At 35.8% G+C, this 23,635-nt stretch overlaps 1 protein-coding gene across 4 annotated transcripts in view; it reads right to left on the reverse strand.

The window, feature by feature from the left end:
* Positions 1-23,635, reverse strand: part of PCSK5 (proprotein convertase subtilisin/kexin type 5) — a 400,819-nt gene that overhangs the window by 308,392 nt on the left and 68,792 nt on the right. For all 4 annotated transcript variants that reach the window (XM_016127089.2, XM_016127088.2, XM_016127091.2 and 1 more), the window contains exon 3: positions 13,176-13,289. In XM_016127089.2, coding sequence (XP_015982575.2) covers positions 13,176-13,289 — 114 coding nt within the window. The remainder of the gene's footprint in view (positions 1-13,175; positions 13,290-23,635) is intronic.

Consider the following 23,635-nt stretch of genomic DNA (forward strand, 5'->3'; position numbering starts at 1 on the left):
CTAGTGCTTAAGTCCAGGGAGGATAGAACTAATTCAGTGCTCATTAGTACATACAACTAGTTTAAATGATTTGTTCACTACACATTCCCTTTTACTTGTCCAGAATAAATCAAGTTTGATCATTACAGAGCTCTTTAATCTTTCATTTTCTTGGACAAACCTCTACAATTAGAAATGTTTCTAGTCCCGTTTTACTTCATCTTTCAAATTAATAAAGAATGACAAGTTTTAACACACTTTTCCAAAGTAGGCACATTAGGGGAAATAATTATATGCTACTGTGGAGTTAATTTCATCCCTTAAACAGAATATCAATTTCTGGGCATCAGGTTGTCGAAACAGATGGTTTTGCTCCTCTCCATCTATTGCCTGGACAAGCTAGAGCAATGCATGTCCTTGTAATATTTTCTATCCTTCCAAAGAGTGTGGAATGTGAAATACTATAATATGCTGATTAAAAAAACAACTATGAAGTAATTTTAAACAAATAATTTGACTATGTGACATGTGTGGGACATATTTTTTAGGACAAAAAGAACCATAAACAATTTAAACTGTCTGCAGTTATCATAGTTGCTGGTGGTAGTATTGTTATTATGAGACAATCTTACATATAGTGTGAAATAAACCAATGAGAAATTTGGTTGGTGTCACTGAGAACAGGATTTTCATTATGTAACTGATGAGGGTAAATAAGCTCTGTAGTTTTTTTTTTATTTTAAAAATGTGTGTGTGTGTGTGTGTGTGCGCGCGCGCGTGCGCGCGCGCTCGCATGCGTGGGTAATGAGTATTTCCAAATATGGTCACTAAAAAGGCCTAAAAAGTAACCCAACAATAATGAGAATTTCAACATTCATAATGTAATCACAAAATACCATTTTTAATTTTTAAATTTTTTTATTATTTATGCCTATGGCATCTGGTCTTCCTAGGTGGTCTCCCATCCAAGTACTAACCAGGCTCAGCCCTGCTTAGCTCCTGAGATCAGACACTGGGCTTGCTGGGGGTGGCATGGCCATAGACCATGGACTGTGGCCTCACTGGGGCATGAACCCAAGACCTTCTGTGTGTAAAGCAGACATGCTAATCATTACACTATGGAACCACTTCCGCCAAATACCAATTTTTTAAAAAAAAATAACTCGGGGTTTATGGAGAAATGGTTGATTCCATGCCTGGGAAAGGAAATATACAGGTATAGGATGACTTGTCATGCCAGAAAAAAAAGAATCCTAAAGTCATATCAAAATGACGTAGAAGCTAATTTGAATGGGTTATCACTAATCAAAAATGGGGTAACTTAAGCAAGAATGAGTTTACAATTTCAATGAAACATAACATCAGATATATTTAAATTGATAAATTTTTAATGAAACAAAAAAAAATCCTCATTAGTAGCTTTTGATGAATGCCAGAGGAGTAACCCCTAATAAATGAAAGAATTCGGTATTAATCTTGCCTTTCCTGGAGGAACTGTACCTCATTATACCAAATAATTGATGAGAAATCCCTCTTTATTAAAGAATTTCAGCCAATATACAAAAATAAACTGAAAATAAATTAAAGATTTAAACATAAGACCCCCAAATCATAAAACTCCTAGAAGAAAACATAGGCAGTAAATGCTTTGAAATTGCTCACAGTTACACACACACACACACACACACACACACACACACACATATATAACTGTATTTTGATATATTTCTTCTGACAAGAGAAAAAGAAAAAATAAACAAATGGGAGTACATCAAATTAGAAAGCTTTGGCACGGCAAAGGAAACCATCAACAACCTACCAACTGGAAGAAGTTATTCGCTAAAGATATATCCAATAAGGAGTTGATACCTAAATATATATAAAGAATTCATGTAGCTCAACACCAAAAAACCAAGCAATCCAATTAAACAATGGGCAGAAGACCTGAATAGACATTTCTATAAAGAGGAAATACAGATGATCAACAGAAATAAGAAAAGATGCTCAAGTCACTAATCATTAGAGAAATGCAAATTAAAACCACAATGAAATCACCTGACACCTGTCAGATGGTATCATCAATAAATGAACAAACAGCAAGTATTGACAAGGATGTGGAGAAAAGGAGACTCTCATACACTGTTAGTGGGATTGTAAATTGGTGCAGCCATTACGGAAAACGGGATAGAGTTTCCTCAAAAAAATTTAAAAATAGAACTACCTTATAACCCAGAAATTCCACTTCTGGGTATTAATCTGAAGAAATCTAAAATACTAATTTGAAAAGATATATGTATCCTTATGTTCATTGAAGCATTATTTATAATAGCTAAGATATGGAAGCAATCTGAGTGACCATCAATAGACAATTGGATAAAGACATGCCCCGCCCCATACACACACAATAGAATATTACTCAGCCAAAAATAAAGAATAAAATCTCACCATTTAAAGCCACATGGATTGCCCTAAGGGGTATTATGCTAAGTGAAATAAGTCAGCTAGAGAAAGACAAATTATGTTTTCACTTATATGTAGAATCTTAAGAACAAAATAAAAGAACAAACAAAACTGAAACGGACTCAGACGAAGAACAAACTGATGGTCACCAGATGGGAGAGGGGTTGGGGAGTTGGGTGAAATAGGTGAAGGGATTAAGTAGTACAAATTGGTAGTTACAAAATAGTCACAGGGATGTAAAGTACAGCATAAAGAATTTAGTCAATAATATAATAACTACGTATAGCGCCCAGTCGGTACTAGACTTATCAGAGGGATCATTCATAAACGATATAAATGTCTAACCACTATCTGTAACCTGAGAGTAATATAAAGTGTTTGATATCGATTGTAACTGAACAAAATGAAAAAAATTCCAGCCAAAAAATCAAGAGAAAAATCACAGAAAGATCACTATTTTGCAAACTCGAGCGAATAAAGGATCTACACAATGGTAGTTGCTAATTTCACAGAGAAACAGGCAGATGTTGTATCTCCTGATGGAAAGACACACATCAACTAGGAAAAAGGAGTCTCACCTTCACGCTCTCAAAACAAACTTGAATGCAATCAAGACTTCAGCTCTTACTATCTACCAATTTACTGATAATATTGGAAACAAAGCGTGCTAAATTAACTCCAGAAAATGCAGTCACCCAAATCTAGACCACATGAAGCTCTAAAATATCCTAGATTCTTCAACCAAAAATTTCCAAAGGAAAAAAAATGGAGGTGATCTAGAGAATAAAAGAAATTTAAGAGATATAGCAATTAATCACAATGTGTGAGCCTTATTTGGATCTTAACTCAAAGAAAAAATTATGAGACAATAGTGAATATTTGAAAACTGACTGGATATTTGCTAATATAAAGAAATCGTTAATTTTTTATAAGTGATAAAAAGTGATAAGTGATTTTTATACCAAGAGAAAAATGGTCCTTATAGAGATACATACTGTAACATTCAGGGATGGAAGAAAATGACGTATGTAAATTCCTTTAATATAATCAGAATGGAGGGGGTAATAAATGGAAAACTTTGGCTTCGAACTGATAATTACTGATGTTGGCGGTGGAGACATGGGTGTTCATTAAATTATTCTCCCTACTTTTGCTTTAAATTTCCACAATGTTTCTAAACTATTTATTTGTAGTGAAAGCTGATAAAATAGGGATCAGACGTAATCCTTAACCTGGAAATTAGACCGAGGGAGTGTGTGGAGTGAGAGGGACATAAGTTTCTGATAAAGCACAAGGAAGTGCTTCTGAAGGGAATTGTTTATTACAGAAAGAACAGGCTAAGTAGAGTACATTTCCAGTTACAGAAAATATACATGGTGGATATCAAGCATGAACTGAGGGCTTGAATCAAGTTATTTTTCAGGTCCATTCCAATTTGATGGTCCATGAGCTTTTCCCCCCCAATATCTTCTTCTGAAAGACCACCTGACTCAAAACACTAATTGCAAAACCACAATTTGTTTCTGTGCACCTATGGGAAGCAGAGGGCCTGGATTACGGAACACAGGAATCAAAGAAAAATGAGAATGGGTGTATAAAACATTTCAGCAGAACAGGAATAATCTAAAAAAATATTATGTAAACCTGCTATGTTTAACTTATTGCTCAGGGTCCTGCTGAATTTCTTTTAGTTCACTGCAAGATAAGGATAGTTTCTCCATCACTAGGTAACAAACCCAAATATCAAGTTTTTAAGACACTAATTTTCAGGAAACCATGCAAAGAGATCATTAGGAGAACACAGTCCTATGCTACCTGGGCATAATTTTCTTTTCTTTGTTTCAGACATGCTAATTTGACATGTCTGAATCAGAACTTCCATCCCAGCAGGCTTTTTACAAGGGTCAAATTTCAACTCAACTGAAAAACTAAATAAAGAAAGACAAAAAAGCTACATTTCCGCCAAGTAGTCAAGATATTCTACAAATCTTGTACCAAATACTTGAATAGACACGATCCAAACTGATTTTTTTTTTTTCCTTTAGCGTAAAGGAAGAAATTAGGTTTCTTATCAGGTTCTTCTCCTTTTAATCAAGAAAATCATCACTGAATGAGTTTTTTACTTGATCCACATCATCCACTATCAAGAACAGCACCTCTGCATTATAAAACCAATTTTGATTCTGACCTATGCAATTAAGTAATCAAATCCTACTTCGGGAATTTATAGTGTTCGTCTACATGTCTCACTATAATGTGACTTCATCTGAGGTGCAGTGGCCCTTTCAATTTGTACCTTTTGCATGTTGGATTATCCGTTGCTAGTACGGAATCTCAGCCCCTAGGCTGAGACAGTCTACCAAAGATCTGTGGTGTTGTTTTTCCATTTGAGAAATTGGAAAAATCACATTGATGTTCATGTGCAATCTATTTGAAGATATTTCTTTCTCTCTCCTCCCCAGGCAATTTAGGCGTTTTCTTCTTTTGGATTCTTCTCTTCACTGGATTATAAGAATCATTTCTTTTACGCCATTAATTTCCTGGCCAAGTTCACTGTCAACCAAAATTAAGGAAAAACAGCATTCCAAATGCCTCAGTCTCATAATTTTTTGAATTTGAATTCTTAATACAGGACATCTGAAGACACCATCATCTTTTAGGAATAGTCAAACTCGGTTCTGTGAATCTGAAAAATGATGAAGTCTAAATGATTAATTCTCTCTTCACTTTCTATCAACAAACATCTATTGAGTACTTATTAAGAACTCTACTTATTGGCAGAGAAACAAGTTAAAATAAGCCAAAAAAATGTGCCTTGATCACTAGAACTAACTTGAATACTGGGTGAAAAGTAAATCAAAAATGAGGAATTCAGAGAAACTGTTCGATAAAAAAACTTGAATCAACATGTTAAGAAGACAATCACAGATTAAGTAAGCTCAAGGGCGAATGCTATCTGCCCTCCAACAGAAAATGAGTTACTAATTTTTAAAAAATCATGACTAAACTCTTGATAAAAATAACTATGTTTCTGTTAACAGATCCCTCATGTTAGTCAGGCCTAAAGGACCACACTACCCACATATTTTTACTCTTTGAAAGTAAAGCTTAGAAGATAAATTACCAGTATATAATAAGTTGCATTTTGCTCAAAGAAATTCATAAAGGTTGTAATAATTTGTACCAGGCAAGAATGAATATTATCTGATGTAATTTTTCCAAGTGGATCATTAATTACTGGCCTCTTCGAGAAGCACTTTGACTAGTTAATAATAGGTTAACTTATTCCTAATATACTGACTTCTATCACAAACATCACGTGGGACAATGAAATCACATGAAATCATCATAATCATCATGAGTTAATCAGGAAGCTCTAATTAGGGTTCCGCTATGGCACCCTCAGTGAATTATCATCAACTGATTAGGCAAACTGACTAAAATTAACCAAACTTCTGTCCATAAAATTCTCCACTTATTTGTCATTAAAAATAGGGTACCATTTACCATTTTATCCTTGGTATCAGGAACACTATAAACACTGGAGAAAAAAATAAATCTCTATTTAAATATGAATGAATGAATACAGGCATGTATGCATGCATGAATAAACATCTGTCTCATTGGAACTTTGATTCAGTTGGGATTTTCCAGGCTGCAAAACAAATATGGACCATACCTGGGATTTAAGCTTGCTTTTCCTTGGAATTATCACTTGACTATTTTTCTTGGTGTTATTCATTCAGTGAATACATTTTTAAAAAGGAGGCGCTATTATTCCAACCCAGTTATTCATGTGTTTGGCCCCCTAAATACCGTTGGCTGGTATCCTGAATGTGGGGAGGAACGTGAATGTAGAGGGTTTCTCACTATTCCCTCATAAGAACGTCACAGTGTGCTTAAACTGTTTATGCAAGCAATATGGTATATGCTGAAAACCTTCTAAGCGTGTAAAATTTTGGTTCATGAAGGCATTGAGTGCCTATATGACCCCCACCACCACCCCCAATAAAAACCCTGAGCACTAAGTCTCTAATGAGCCGCCCACAGATGGTGTCACAATTTGGAGGAATTAAGTGCTTTCTATGTGATTGCACTGAGAGAAGTCTCTTGGAAGTTCAAGCCTGGTTTCCTCTGGACCCACCCCATGTGACTTTTCTTTTTGCTGATTTGTGTTGTTTCCTTTCACTGAAATAAATGACAGCCACAAGTACAGTTATACGCTGAATCACATTGCATCCTCCTAGTGAATCACCAAATCTTGGGGTGGTCTTGGGGACCCCCAACATAGGAAACGTACTGAGTTTGAAGTTGTAATGAAACAAAAGCATGGTATTCCCGCAGTTGTGAGCTCATGGGGTAGGGCTGAGCTGGAAATCAAGACGGGGCCCATTGGTGATATAAATTCTCTCTAGACTAAATACCTGGTTCAACTTGCCATGTAGCAGTTAAAGCAGGAATAAATTTAAGAAAGTATCTAATCCAGAATCCTCATTTTTTCAGATGAGCTAAAGTTGAGAGAGCTAAAATATCTTTCTACAGGACACAGAGCTAGTTCAAAGCAAATACTAGTACCCCAAAACCATGTCTCAACCCCCGGTAGTTCCTACCAGTAAATCATTTGCTGCCTGGCTGGAGTCTGTCCTTTCTCAGAAGGCCTCCTGCTTGTATCAAGATGTGCCACATGGTTGCAGATTTGCACCATGTTGCATTTTCAATTAAAACAGCTAAGCAGGTGTTTTAAAAGGATGATTTCCAAGCTGCCAGGACAATAATGCCACAAACTCCACCAAATTTTATTAGAGTCAAATGACAGTATAAATCATTAGAAAAATGTGTGCCAACCAGAGAGACAGCAATACTTCAAACTCTTGGAGTACTGAACACCATCCAGTTGGCTGAGAAAGAACCATGTGGCTTAAAATCATTTTTTGCAATTACTATACTAGCTAGTTCATAGTTTTTGGCAGCTATGTCCCACATGCATAGCCGAACTCAGCTAATTTTCACTCTGCTGATCGACAAATATGATTTCTTTTTTTCCCCTCAGAAAAACCACCCAGAGAGCTTTCATGAGGTAGTGCATCAAGAAGGAAGCCCATTTGTTAAAGCGTGGCTTTAAAAAATGTATATTGAATAGGCCACCCAATATTCATTGCAAAAAAAGTTCTACTGTGCTAAGATGATGAGTTAAGCGTGTTAGTCATACTAATCACTAGAGCTTGAAAGTCAAATAGTGAGATTTCCTGAGTTCTTTACTTTTTTCTTTTAAATTGAGCTTGCTTTTCCATAAAGTAGGCTAATTTTTTTTTTTTAGTTATTTACTATAGCTTCTTCGAAATTATTAGTTCTCAACTCTTAGACAAGAAATACCACACAATACTGCACCAATTTCTTTAAGCAATAAAATACTTACATGACCAAAGGAATAAAAAAGCTTTTCTATTAAACTTAATTTTTCAACCAACCTGCATTTCCAGGTTGTCTTCATAGGACTTCAATAACCCAAGTGTTGAATTTCATCTATGAACGTGTTATATGATGATTTCAAAAAATGTTAACCTCTTCTAAACTGAATAACCACCCCCAGAAAGAGAAGCATTCTGCCAACAAAGGGAATTCCCTTTTTCAAATCCAGCATCTGTGCTAATTCTGTAGGGATGAAGGTACACAGGATATGGCTCATGTGGGGTTTCAATGATAGGTAGGTAGGTGTAGGTAGGTACGTAAATAATGTTCTATTCCTTAGCTTGGGGGTGGGTGGACAGGAATTTGTGGTATTCTTTAAACTTTTTGTATGTTTTAAATATCTTATAATAATTAAAAAAATACTTAACTCCCTGAATTTGCTCAATCAGCATTCCCAGGCCCCTGAGGAGGCATCTTACTTAGCCTCACAGTCTCTAGAGTCAAATTGAATTTTCTGTAGTATTCTCAAATGGTCTATTAAAACCACTTCTATTACACTGAGTTTCCAAAGTCTTCACTACCTTGGCCAAGTCTTCACTACCTTTCCTATCAGATATCCTTTGTTCGTGGAGCATCTTGAAATACATAAGTCAAGAGCAATCCATGCAAATAAAATTAAAATACCTTTTCGTATTAAAGCTTCCAGTTTCCCAGATAAAACATTTTATCCATAAGTAAAAGGTATAAGAGTACGAAAAACAAGATAAATTGGCCAAGTGTGCTTCAAAATGTCCCATAAACTTACAAATCCTTCTGCTTTCAGCTGATAATGGGAAGATGGAAGCCAGCCATGTTCACATAAACCTCATGTTTAAAGTATGGTAGCACAGTAAGACCTCAAATGAGTCCCCAGAACCTAGCTTCAGCATCAGCTTGTTAAAAATGCGAATTCCCAGATCTCTGCTGGGGGTCATTTAAAGCGTGGGCAGTAATCTTTCCAGATAACTGAGATGCCTGCTAGTTTGAGAATCAGGGATTTATGAGTTGGAAGTCTAACTAGCCTTTGGAATGAGAGTGACTCACTCCAAACACCACGTTTGAATATCTGAATCTGCCCCTGGTAACTGGCGTGAGTTTGACCAAGGTATGTAACTTACCTATGCTTTAATTTCCTCATCTATAAAGTGAAGATAATAATAGTTACTAACTCAATGAAACACTGGCAATAAGATAATACATGTAAAAGTTTGGCAAAATGTTAGACACATACTAAGCATTCAATAAATGTGAGCAATTATTTTTTCTACTATGGTGATTATCACAGATTTTCTTTTATTCCAGTTTACTCATCTATTTATTTGATTAGCATTTACTGAGCATTTAGCACACCTAGACTCAGGCACTCAAATAACGGGATTCCTGGCTGCCGTGCTTCTCATCCTGGCTGCCCGTCAGAATCGCCTAGGGAGTTCTGAAGAAATCGCACTGCCTGAGCCCTACTCTGTACCAAGCCACAAAGAATCTCTGATAGTGGTGCTCAAGCTTGGATATGTTAAGCTATTCAGGATATTTTTGTGGAAGAAGCAAACCTGCAAGCAAAAATCAAAACCCAAAGCCCAAGGAGCAAGGGCCAAACATATGCCCATGATAGCAGAGAAACATTTAGGAGGCCTCGTTTGCCCAGTAAGCTTTAATTGATCTTATATATTCCTCTCCTGCTTTACTCATCTGCTTAGGAAGCACAAATCATGTTTTCCTACATCTTCAGTGCTGGCTACCAAGCCCGACAAAGAGTAGATGCAGAAGTTTATCAGTGCAATGAGATGTGAGCTCTATTTCTAGGATTGGGCTCTCCTGCCTCCTGGAAGCCCGAGCAGTGTTTCAGGGCAGAGGAGTAATTATATAGCCATCATCTCTATAACAAACTCTGTAAGTGCACATTTCCCTAAATATATTGCCCAACCCTGAAGGCTAGACATAATGGTTTCACACACCAGTCTCCAAGGGGAGGAGCGACAGAGGTAAAGCTTTTAAATTAATTAAAAGAGACATTCAGGCACACTTCGTGCCATTCTTTAATCTCCATTCGCCTGTGATAAATATCGAATGACAGGACCAGGACTGGGCTAACGAGCTGAAGGCAGGACCTTGTGGAGACCCGCCAAGCAGCCCTCAGAAGCGCTGCAGCAGGGCCCAGGGCTCAGAAAAAGGAAGGAGGAGGAAACAGACCCCTTGCCTCCGCTGCGTCACTGATGAGTCACCAGGCTGCTCTGAAGAGTAGCTACTGGACTATGATCCCACCCTACCTTGACCAGTAGCAATTTAAAGAATAAATAAAAAGGAAGTAGCATGCACTATAATTAAAAAGCCAAAAGAGAATAATTATTACAATTAGTGAGGGTTTTCTAGTGTCAGGCACTGTGCTAAAGGCTTCTCACATAGTACGTGTGACCTATAGAAAATTCCAGAAGTTAACTGTCAGTGACTTCTGAGATTAGATCACAAAAAACATCATCACTTCAAAACAACCTCTTAAATCACTTGTTCTGGGGGAAGCCGGAGCCATGCCAAGTGGTCACTCAAACAGCCCTATGGTGATGCTCATGTGGAGAAGAGCCAGCCATGTGACTAGGACGCCTTGGAAGTGGGTCCTCCAGGTCCAGTCGAGCCTTTGCATCTTCCAGCTAAAGCCCCAGACATCACAGCACAGAGAAGTCATCACCACTGGGCCCTGTCTGAATGCCTGTCCCACAGGACCCATGAGATTTGTTATGCAGCGATAGCAAACTCAAACATAAGAGCTAGATATTCTCATAGTTGATGGGTACAGTCAGTGAAGCAATGGGGATTTGAATCCAGGTTTGCAAATTTGAAGTTCTGGCTCTCATTTTGTCATACTACTCCTAACAGATAGATATAAAGTGTGTAAACTGTTTCCCACTCCTTTTATCAAGGGAAAAGTAATCATTTAATAGAAAGCTTTGAAGCACTGTGGTTGTCCTCAGGATACTTTGTCCATCTTACATGGCAGCTGCCGTCCTGCCTTGTGTTTTAGCCATGTCTCTAAGGATAGATTAGACATTCCTAGAAGGCTGGAGTAGTGTCTTCTTTATGAGAGCCTTGTAAATAGCAGAAGGGCATGGACGGGATGTCGCATTAATCCGGGGGACTCGCATCCACCAGCCTGTTTTCGCAGCTCTGCTCTACCACTTTCAGGCTAGGTGATCTTAGATCAGCTAAATGTTACAAGCCTCAGATTCCTCACTCTTACAACCAGGCCAATATTAAAGCACACACTTTTGTTTGTGCTGCATTAGAAAAAAAAAAACAAATGTATTTAGCACATTGCCTGGCACATAGTAAGTGCTCAATAAAGGTTACCTATTTGAACTATTATCAAATATTTGTTGAAAAACATCCAATATTTTAAATGGCCAAACAGAAACTTTTCCCTCAATCTTTCATTTTGAAAGAGAATTTCCAAAGAAAGAGCAGTGGTTCTTGAGAGTGAAGAGATTTCGCTCTACAGGCACTGAAACCTTTGGAGATGCCTTGTCCATGGCCCCTACTAGAGCCCAGCCTGCCCTGACAGAGTGATGAGAGGATCAGGGAAAGCTGCCCTTTACTTCCACAGTCCAGTGATACATGTGCAGACAGCAATTTGGCTCTTTCTTACAGGAAGTAAGGCAAGGAGTGTCTCCCTCCCCCGGCCTTATAAACAAGGACAGGGATTTTGCTTCCATCCTATCTCGTAATCCCGTTACATTCTTATCATTTTGTCAGTGCAGACATGGCTCTTTAGCTTCTGCCAACACTCACTCTAAAGCCTTCCCCTGTGGTGCATTCTTTCTTGGTCTTAGAGCTAACAAGCTGTCAAGTGTCTTACTGTCCCCTCAGGTGATTTCTACTCAAATGCTGTTGAGAGTCCCACCTCCCTTTGAATTTAGCTTTATGACTCCTAGTTTATTTTTCCCTGTACATGAAAACAACTTTGTGTAAAATTCTGTTTAGGGTCCCAAATATTTCAATAACCTTTTACTTCTGGGTAAGATTAAGAAAAGGTAAACTGGGAGAAATGCCAGCCACATTTGTGCATCTCCAAATAAACAAATTCTAGCACTGCAAGGTGCTAGGTTAAATTCTAAGGAGGGGTGGGGGAGGTGGTGGTGTGTGTATAGGTGGGTGGACCTAAGTGACCCCTCCGCTGTAATAGAGATTTTAAACAAAGTGCCAAGTGAAGGATGGCATGGGTGACAGGGATAGAGGGCTCAGGAGAGCAGAGGGGAAAAAAAAACTGACAGATGACGACATGGGAGAGCTGGAGCAGTCAGCCTCAGGTCGGGGATCTGAAGGATGGAAGAATCCTGACCTGAGCAGGTAGAGAAAGGCAGTAAGAGCACTTCAGGCAGAAGGAAAGAAAGGCAAGGAGGCAGGGAAGCATAAGGCAGGTATGAAAAATGCTATGGATTTTTGTAAAGAAGCAGGAATAGGGATTGCAAAAAATAAAGTTACATTAGGGGAAAATATACTGCCAATAATTAGCAATAAAGATCTTCAAAAGAGAAAAAGAAAACTCAATATCTTTTTGCAGATTATAGAGCAAAGTGGTGACATATGGATTTCATGATTAAGAATAAATAATATATTCTAATCAAATTCTCAGGGATCATGAACACAAAATCCTAAGACTAAAGAAGTATACTTTCAGAGGAGGCAATGTCAAGTGAACTGGTAGATTACTCTTCCCAACATATTAAAAAGGTGTTTCCCCTCAATGAAAGTTGTGCTTGAACCACTGAACTAGCTACAAGTCAAACACTTTACAACTAGTTTTTCCAAGTCCAGTTTTAAAAACTATTACCTAAAGTGAGAAGGCACACATTAGATGACCTGAGTCAGGAATCTGTTATTTACCAGCAGAGCCATTTCAATGATTTCCAAGAGCCAGTATCCATTAACCAGAATGGTTCAAGGTGGAGTAACTGTGTACCAGAGGTAATAAACACAACTATTGATAGGCCTAAGGGTGTCCACATATCAGCATACTTTTCTATTCTCTAGTCCAAACCTAGAAAGCTACTATACAGAGCAGCTCTCGGACAAATTCTGTGAATTGGAATGTCCTTCACTTTCTCCCTACTACCAAAGAGCTAAGTTCAAAAAAAAAAATCCAGAAAAAAATCTTAGGCGATCGATCAATCTCAAATGGTGAGTTCCTGAAACAGGAAAAAGCCCCTGGGCACCATTGCTGTGTCCTTCCAGTCCCAATAGATGTTCCCTGCACTACACAAATCTGGATGACGCAGCCCCAGGCCAGGTGAGCTTACCATATACCACATGCTTGGCCACTTAGGATCGTTGAAGTAAGTAGAGTGGGCACGACTTAAATCATAATCCCTCTTGGTCCGTTTTTTTACCACTTGCTGTTGGATCCACTCCACCTGCCAAGAAGAAGGACATCTGGTGAGTGCTCAAGTTCCATCAGGGTTAGCACAACATGACAGTCTGAAGCACTTCCCATCGAGACAATTCTGCTTAAGTCACAGGCTTCATTTTGGCCACCAGAATATCTGAGTCGAGGGGCTCGGAGATACTTTAAAAACCTACTTCTATTTTATTTTTAATGCAGGCAGATTTTTTTTCTTTTTGGTCTTTTATGACAGATCATTCACATCTCTCAAAAATATGCTAGCCTTTTAACCTTTTCAGAAAGCATACTTTACTCACAATTTGTTGCAAATTGAAAGTGTTACTTTTTTAAGGTAATTTTTTCATCCTTACCCGATACTAAAGGTCAGCAAACTTTTTCTATAAAGGTCCAGGTAATAAATATTTTAGGCTTTGCAGGTCATATGATCTCTGTTGCAACTACTCATTCTAATACTGTAGTGCCACAGGCAATATATAAATGAGTGGGAGTCACTATGTTCCCAATAAAACTTCATGTACAAAAACGGATAGCAGGCTGGATTTAGCTCTCATGACCCCTGCCTCATACTATACATCAAAAATTTTAAGGGTTCCAGGATTACGCATCAAATTTAAAAACCATAGGATCACATGCTCTAGGATCACAAATTTTCCAAAAATAAAAAAAAAAAATGGCTTTCTATAACACAGTGTGGTGGAAAAAGCACTCTTTGGGGGAATCAGAAAACCAAAGCCCTAGATCTGTCTCCGTAAAAAAAAAAAAAAAAAGAGAGAGAGAGAGAGAAGTCATTTAATTTCCTGAGCCATAGGCTCTTTGCCAGCTCTCAGATTCAATTTAAACCCACCACATTTGAGAAAGTCTTAATATCTAGCTGTAACCTTCATTTAAACAAAGCAACTTGGAAAGTTGAATTTGATATAGAATTATAATCTAAACCATAGGAGTAGGAATGGGGTGTTTTTAAAAACAGGTAACCATTACAGCAACATAAAAATAAGCATGTTCCAATTTGAATGGAATATTTCAAATGAAGTATCAGCTCTGGTGGCATTTTACAATTTGTTCCTAAATTTTCTTTTGTTTAATTCTTTTGGTGTAACTAATTTTAGTCACAGAACTCTAAGATGTTTGATTCACCATTTATCCCTACTCTCCACAAAGGTATTAATTGAGAGGAGGGGATTTTGTAGTCCACTACTGTGATTCCATATTAACCCATGTGGTAAAGATTTCAAAACCCCTCTTGCCTATTTGATTAAAGATTACTGGAGGAATCAAGATACTAAGGTACTGATTAGCAAACTCAAAATGCATAGCTGTAAATAAGGTACTAAAGGCCAAAAGCCAAACTAATAGATTTCTGTGATTCTCATATTAGGAAATATATTCAACAGGAATATTGCTATGCAAGATGAATTTAAATAGTGAATGCCTAGTTACATCACTAATAAGGCAAACTCAATCACATGGTCTCCTAAATATAAAATCCATTTATGGTTAGCATCACAGCTAAGTGTCACATATGTGCTGGCTCTGATAGGTAATTTAAGCAAAATTAATACAGAAAACAAGCCAACAAATGAAAAATATTCTGAAAAATGAAAGTTTTTTTTATCCTGTTTTAATTAATCTAGACCAAGGGATTCTCTGGCACCAAATCATTTTCCACCGCACCCTCAACCCAACACATATACACGTGGACATTGGGTAAAAGGTATCAAATGTTATTTCTTTAAACTATTGGATAATAGTTGTCAGGGAAGCTAATAGGGACCTTGTTTTTTCTTTAAATCCAATACACTGCTTTTTAGAAATCACACTGAACCTAAGGCGGCATTAAAAATGTGTTTATTTATTTTTTTTAATGAAGACTACTTTTTAAGTGACTTTCTAAAAATACAGGGGAAAAATCAATTTCCTTCTCAAAGTGGTACAGCAAACATGGCCATACATATACTTTTCTATTTCAAGGAAACATTTTAATCTCTTCATTTCAAACTATCTTTCTAAGAAGTGAGCTTCATTCACTCATTTACTTACTCATTAAGTGCCAGTTCTATACCAGACACTGTGCTGAGACTATGAAGATTACCAAAAAATATTTAGCAAGTATTCCGCAATTTTGCATAAAATGTAATCTCCATGACTGACATCTGATGCAGGCCCTATCACTGTGTTAATTAGACCGCTTACGAAATTTTCAACTATGCAAATTACATTAGCAATCCTTACTATCTATAAGTCTTATCCCAATAAAATTGAACCATTTCATATTCGCATACTTGGCAAAAGGAGGCTTCAGATCAGTTTAGACAGAACTTTTTTCAAACTAATCCTATGTTGGCGGTGGCTTTTTTTTTTTTTTTAATGCAGCCTCCATAAATTCCAAACTGCCAACATATATGTATGCATAAACCAGAAAGTGTCAAATGTCCCCCAGTGTGGACTCAATACAGAGATTCCTAGAGATCAGGAAAAGTCTATACTGAGGTGAGGATGGATAATAGTTTCTACAATGACACTTCACCCTATACACACATACACACCACACACACACCCACGCACACAAATGGGATAAGCATGTGAGAAAACCAAATGACAGCCATTTTCCTAGATGAACTATAGGTACTAAAATAGAACAAAATATCTTACCAAACAGCTTCTCTTCTGTAATTTTACCAAAAAAAAAATAAAAATAAAAAAAAAATAATGCTTAGTTATAGGGCTTGGTGGCTAGAAGGTGGCATAGCAACTTGGCATCTAGATTTGACTTTAGGTCACTCTGTCTGATCACAGAGCTGCAATACTCAAGAAAAGTACAGTGGAGATTTTTTTAGCATTTGATACCATGTATTTTGCCTCGGTGCTTTATGAGTATGTATATATAGCCCTACAATTTTTGGAAAGCAGGAAAAGTACCTCCTGGATCGGAAGATTTCTATGACTGGAAAGACCATATTTATATTTTTAAACTATTATCCATATGTCTGCCTTTGAGCCCTTTAAGTAAAAGCCCAGAGTTAATGTATTACACAGATTTCATTACTTGCCAAGAAGCCCAGTGCAAAATAAAGACACTTAGAAATTCATTTTCCTAAAACTATGGTGGTCAGCCCAGGACAAGAAAAAAAACTATGTACTTTCTCTCCCTAGTTTAACCTCTAAACATGCTATTTCCTATATCTTAAGGAACTAAAGTTAGCCCAGAGCATAAAGACCACAGGACCTTTGAAATCAGTCTACCCTCCATTAATTTCAACCTACGTGTGCTACATGGTTTTAGGGACATTCCCTTTACCCGACACCATGTAACTGAACGTCGGGCATTCGCGTCTTCACAATCTTTGCTAAACATGTTCTCTTTCATCAGATTTCACTTGTCAAGCAAAATATATTAATTGATGATTATAGAAAGCCTACCCCCACAATCTCTGTGGAACTCACATTTCATTATTTTGGAATTCACCAGCTGTCTGATACTATATACACAGGGAAGACAATTTGTCAGCAATAAGAGAAAGATGATGTTACCATACAAATATATGTTATATAAGTTCTTACATAAATATAAATGGAAAACAAAATGAGAAAGATAAAACTACAAGGTATCATTTACATATGGAATCTAAAAAAAAAAAATTCAAGCTCATAGAAAGAGCAGAAAAGTGGTTGCCAGGGGCTGGTGGGTAGAGGTGAATATAGGGAGGGGTTGGTGAAAGGGTACGAACTTTTTGCTGTAAGACGAATAAAGTCTGAAATCTAAAGTATAACATGGTGACTACAGTTGATAATACTGTGTTGTATAACTGAAATTTGCTAAGAGTAAAACTTCAATTTCTCATTCACAAAAATAGATAAATATGTGAGGTGATATGCTAATTAACTAGATGGGGGAAATCTTCCCACAATGTGTATGTGTATATATATTTATCAAATTACCATGGTGTATACTTTAAATATCTTACAACTTTATATGTCAATTATGCTTCAATAAAGCTGAAATTTTAAAAAATCATGGTATTGCTTTAAAAATTGTATCCCACAATGAGAATGAATCAGCCTTTTAGATATTAAAATATACTAAAGCTAATGATTAAAACATATCCTAGTAGCAAATACCTACAGATATATCAATGGAATGTAATGGAAAGTCAAGAAACTCAAAATACATAAGAACATAGTATATAATAAGGGTGCTATCCTAAATCAGTGGGGAAAAACAGATTATAAATGATGTTGGATCAACAACCAACTGAGGGGAAAAATAAAAATTGAAATCATTCTCATCTTACATCGGGATCAATTCCAAATGTATCATATTTCAATGTAAAACCATAAAAGTACCATGAGAAATACGAGATTAAAAAAAAAATCTAAATGTGGAAAATACTTGTCCAACAGAAACAAAAAAGGGTGATTTTAAAAATTTGATAAATTCAGCTACATAAAAAATATATTTGGCATGCCAAAAAACTTCAAAAAGAAAGTAAAAGACAAATTTGGGGAAATGTTTCCAGTTCCTACTATTGACAAAGACTGTTTTCCTAATATATAAAGTTATTACAATCAATAAGAGAAAAATTCAACTGGAAAACAGGGAAAGGATAAGAAAAGGTAAATCGAGTTTCTTAAAACATAAAAATGTGTCTTACATCATGCATATAAAGACAAAATCAAATTAATACTACACTGAGATACCACTTTTCACTTTTCAGATATAAAGAATCTAAATATTAATAACATTTATTAGTGAAGGAGTGAGAAAATAGTTATCTTCATATAATGGCAATGGGAATGTCAATCTACAATTTGTTAAAGAACTGGACAATATCTACAAAATGATAAAGAAATAACTAATTTTAGAAATATATCCTACGTATTTATTTACATATATAAATATGCAAGGTTATTTACTGAAGCACTGCTAGTAATAACTGAAAGTTGCAAACAACCTGAATATATATCAAAAATAATTAAATAAATAATAACATATCAATACAATGGAGTACATTGTAGCAATAAGAGAGAATGAAATGGACTTTATGTACTGGCAGAAAATAATCTCCATGATGTAGTTTAAAAAGAAAAAAAAAGTAAAGTACGAACAGTCTATAATGGATACTACGATTTTTGTTCTCTCTGAAGTGATTATACACAAAAAACTGTTAACACTGGTTGCTTGCTAGGGGCATAATTAAAATTAGGATATAGGACCAGAGGGGAACATTTTACTGCATGCCCTTTAATACCTTGTCACTTTTGAATTATGTGAATGTTACGTATTCAAAGAATTAAAAATTTATTTGAATTTAATATATTCCATTGTTTAATTGCTATCATATAATCCAATGATTTCAAATGTGACCAAATGCCTAAATTATAGCTTATTTTTTTAAAAAAAAAAAAAGAAAAATGGTACATAAAAATGTGTCTTAGATGGTTTTATATTATGTTCTACAGCATGACAAATATTGAGAAGAGATAAATAGCGAAGTGGTTGGAATTTGGAGAACTTGGTTTATAATCATAGTTTTGCAACCAGCCATCTGTGTGACCTTGTAAAATCTTTGAGGGCCTCTTTTATCTTCAGAATAAGAGAAGACAGACTAAATATGCTCTCTTTTTTTAGCTTGGAAATTTTATCTATATAGACTCTCTTCTGAACTGACTGGGAATAAAAAGTTAGTGTGAAATGCAATGGAGAAGTGAGGTAGGGGCTCCAGTTGATCAATGATCTTGTCATTCTATGAAGAGGCAAGATTAAGATCTAGAAAGGGGTGTAGTAAATTATATTACTCCTTTTGTGACTTGAATGAAGCAGTTTCCAGGAAATAAAATAAAATGAAGCAGTTTCCAGGAAATAAAATAAAATATATAAAATAAAAAAAAACTCCATGTTTCATGTCTTTTTTTGATTAGCTTTGAGAAAATGGAGGGGAAAAAAACAGAACTTTCTCCATTTTCTTCTCTGACTTAAAAACAAAGTAGACAGAGCTACCTTGATCTAAAAAAAAAAGGAGGTACAAGTGACGTGCATAATGGCCATGTACTTTTTGCTATGGAAGAGAAAAAAAGGATGATGAAGGCAATTTAGTACTACCAAGCGGCTCTCAAACCCTGAAACATAGCCAATATAGCCCAAAAGTTTTCTAAAACTCTGGTCAAGAAATCAAAGTTATTCAATGAAAGAATCAGAGAATCTACTAAAAGCATGTGTTTAGATGAAAGTAGTATAATTTTTAAATCTTGCTCTATCTAGTAACTAGCTGGTAATTACAGCATTACTAAATATTGACATTATTTGATTGGTCATGTTAAAAAAAACTTTAACTGTTTGAATTCTGCTTATTTCAGATAGCTACCTGTGAACAAAATATGCATTATTTTTTATTTGATAAAAATTTTACTTGATTTGCTTGAGATAGGCACTTTGAACCCTATTTAATGACTGCAAATATCAGAGGCTTATATAAGTCATCTAGTCAGGAATATGAGGAATTATACAATTTTTGAAAGGTCACTGAGAAAAGAGTTGTGAAATAAATACCATATGTACGTTCAGAACAGTATAATAGAAGATGATACATGCCAAAGTGAAAAGCTTTAACTGCCATAAAATTTTTAAATTAGTTGCCTTTCTTCAAGAGAGCCAAAATTTTTGAAATGTGTCATCAATTTAATTTTGCTCTATTTTGGTTAGTGAAAAATCATAGCATTATTGTTCTAACTGTATTACTTTCAGAGAATTAAAGTCATATTTCTTGCTTTAAACTATTCCACTACTCTGCACACTTCTAAAACCTGAATTTCCTAATTTGTTGCCTGTTTTTTCTCCCCACTTCTGACAGGATGACATGTGAAAGGGAAAAATAGTTACATCCATTTAAACAGTAAAATGTATTCCCCACCCTCAAGGTCCTTTCTTTCATTTGTCTATTCACTCCGAAAATATTATATTGAGTACCTACTATGTTGCCGACTATTCGAGATGCTACAGAAAGTCAGGGGACAAAATAACCAATATACTGCCTTAAGGCGGTATCCATTCTAGTGGGAGTTAGACAACAAGCATGTGAATAAATAAAAGATTATCTAATAGACTTTCATAGTGTTATGTGGTATAAAAAGTAAATAACAAGGAGGTCAAGAGTAATTATGGAGGAGGAGGCTATTTTAAATAAGGTGACCAAAAAAGACCTCTTTGAAAGATGTGGCATTTTAATAGAATCCTGAATCATAAAGAACTGACCACATAAAAGCCTCAAAGAAAACATTGCAGGCAACATTAGTGACTAATTCAAAAGCCCTAGAATGACATGAGTCTGTAGCTCATCCATGGGCCACAGATGTCTATGGCAATCTCTAAAGGTCTAGGGGGTGGGTATAGGAGGAGTGCATTTCACCCTCCAGTGGATCGATGAAGAGACTCACAAGAATCACGAAAGTGGATTCTGAAACATCTGGTAAACTAATTCTGGGCTTCTGGGTACCAGGAATACGATCTAGAAGGAGTCACAGGTTCAGGGTGGGCATGCCATCAACTCCTCAGCTGATAGGAACAAACTCAGCTGAATAAGGCCTTCTATAGCATGGGAACCTCTTGCCCAGATCTAGGGATGGTGGTACCCTTGTGATACGTGGCATTATAAACTGGTCCAGTAAGGGCTTTGATCCAGATCTGTCCTTTCAATTATACAATAAAAATCATAGGTTCAATGTCATCTAAACTGCAGAGAAATTATAAAATGATTTTTAGGATAGAAAAGGTCCCAAGTATGAAGCATTCAAGCATAAAAAAAGGTAGGGGCATAAAATACTATTTAGTATAGCAGCAGGTGTAGAACACTGTACTGGGAATCAGAATACATAGTTACTTAATCCTGCAGTCTTGGACATATCAGTGATCACCTCTGCAACTCCATGAAAAAAAGACATAATATCTGCTGTTGGACGAATCTTGCAAAACGATTTAACATTAGGTTATGTTTAAAATTCAAGGTATAACTGACCCTTGAATAACACAGGTTTGAACTACGTGTAGATTCTTTTCAATAAATACACTGGAAAATTTTTTGGCAATTTCCTTACTACCACGAAGCGATTCTATAGATTACACTAGGCTACCATAAAACAATCATATTGCTGCTTCTTTATTATCAATGCGAAAATTGTTGTTATACCTATAGATAAATATAAATTTTTGATATTTATATTTTCATTTTTGATGTCTAGTGTTAGTAACACATATACCATCTACAGTGTTTTGCATCATTTAAGACAATATTGGCATAGGTGCTGACTATCTTACAAACAGATGATATAAACTTATGGTACTGATAAATACAGTACAATACCCTAAATGTATTTTCTCTTCCTATGATTTTCTTAATAACATTTTCTCTTCTCTAGCTTACTTTATTGTAAGAATGTAGACCATAATACATATAACATATAAAATATGTACTAATCAACTGTTTATCAGTAAGGTCAATAGTAGGCTAGTAGTAGTTAAGTTCTGGGGAAGTCAAAAGTTACACATAGATTTTCAATAGTGCAGGGGGTCAGCACCCCTAACATTGGCAGAGTACCACCAATCACTAGACCGGGCACTCTGGGTAAATCACGAAGTCTTGCCATTCCATATTCTTGCCTGTAAAATGACATTATTATTGTGATGATCAAAATATAACGTGTTGTACAAATGCAGGGTCCTGCAAAACTTAGTACTTTATGTGCTAATTTCATGTTTCCTCCTCTCTCCTTGAAAAAAAGAGACTAAGTTTTAGTATTCCTAACACTGGTGCTTGGCGATAGCCCCTCAAGAAAGAGGCTCAGATGGACAGATAATATTTTTACACTCCATTAATACATTTTTGGTGTGCATGTGTTTCCCAGTTATTAAAAAATAGCAGGAAATTTTAACTGAGAGGGTGTAAAATGGGTGTATGCTTAATCCTACCAAGTACAAGAGGATATTGCAACAAGGATGATTGCATTACTAGCAACGAATGTACTAATAAAGAATGTGTTCGTTCTATATAATTCTATGTTTTTAATGTATCATAGAACCCTTCTCAGTTTGACCCCCACCACTTGAAACCTACTGCCATACAGATTTTTATCTTTTGAGATGAGGCCATTTCCTCCTCCTCACCACTCTAAATTTCAGAAGCAAAAAAAAAGAGAGAGTCTGCAATTAAAATGGATAAACATAGAAGAATAAAGTAGTTGTTAATACAGGTCAAGAACCTGGATTATTACTGCAGATACCAGAAGTCATTTCATAAACTGCACGGGCCTAAGGTTAAATAAAGTCAGTGAACCCTACGGTACTCAGTGCTGCATTCTCCCAGCCTAACAAAGAGTATCTCTAACATTTTGGTGGTCAATGACTAATCCATAATCAAAAGTATGATTTTAAAAGTAGATATGGAGGGAGGAATATAAAAAGCAAGGAAATGACTGGAAATCGACTCAAAGCTAAGAGGGAAAAGATGCCAAAATGACAAGAAAACAATGTTAGGGCATATTTCTTTAAAGAAAATTTATTTTTAAACATTTAAATTTAAGATATTGCCCATCCTGACCACTAGTAATAATATCCATAAGCAATAGTTTTTTTCTGACTTTCAACAGCCATTTTTTTGTGTGTGCGTATATAGATATATATTTATATGTATATATATTTATTTATACTTATATTCATTTATATTTGGTTCATTTGGTTTGTTTATCAGGTGAGCACACACACACACACACACATACATGCACACATTTGCCCTCTTTAAAAAATATAGCTCTCTATTCCTAGTCATGCCAAAGTGCTTTCTTAGATAAAACACAATTCAATCAATTTTTGTAAAATAAAAAAAAAAAAATGTATGTGCCCACCACACAGAGCAGGGGCATTAAAAGGAAAAAACAGTGATATAACTCATTAGATACTTATTAAATGGCAAGACATCCAAAACTTACATTTTCTAACCTGGATTGTAGGTTCTTCTATTTTAAACTTTAAGATAATTCATTTTACCAATGAGAGGATATTTGAAAACAATTTTGATTGCTTAAAAGTATTAAAAGGAAATAGAATTCTAAAGCACCTAAAAATAATTCCACTGTCTGAATGCCACCTGGGGTTAATTTCACACTTTTGATTAAATGCAATCTTAATGCAGGGATTAAATTAGGACAGCATGTAATTCTCTCCAGCTTCACTCTAGGATCAAGATTATCACTGCATGAAAAACACAAGGGCATGACTTGATTCTATATGTATTTGTCTTTTGAATAATCATCCTTTAAGCCATTTGAAAGCCAAGGTTATAAAATTAATAGAATCCATTCAACATTTAA

This window comes from Rousettus aegyptiacus, unplaced genomic scaffold, assembly GCF_014176215.1.
Source record: "Rousettus aegyptiacus isolate mRouAeg1 unplaced genomic scaffold, mRouAeg1.p scaffold_m13_p_3, whole genome shotgun sequence".
NCBI classification, from domain to species: Eukaryota; Metazoa; Chordata; class Mammalia; order Chiroptera; family Pteropodidae; genus Rousettus; species Rousettus aegyptiacus.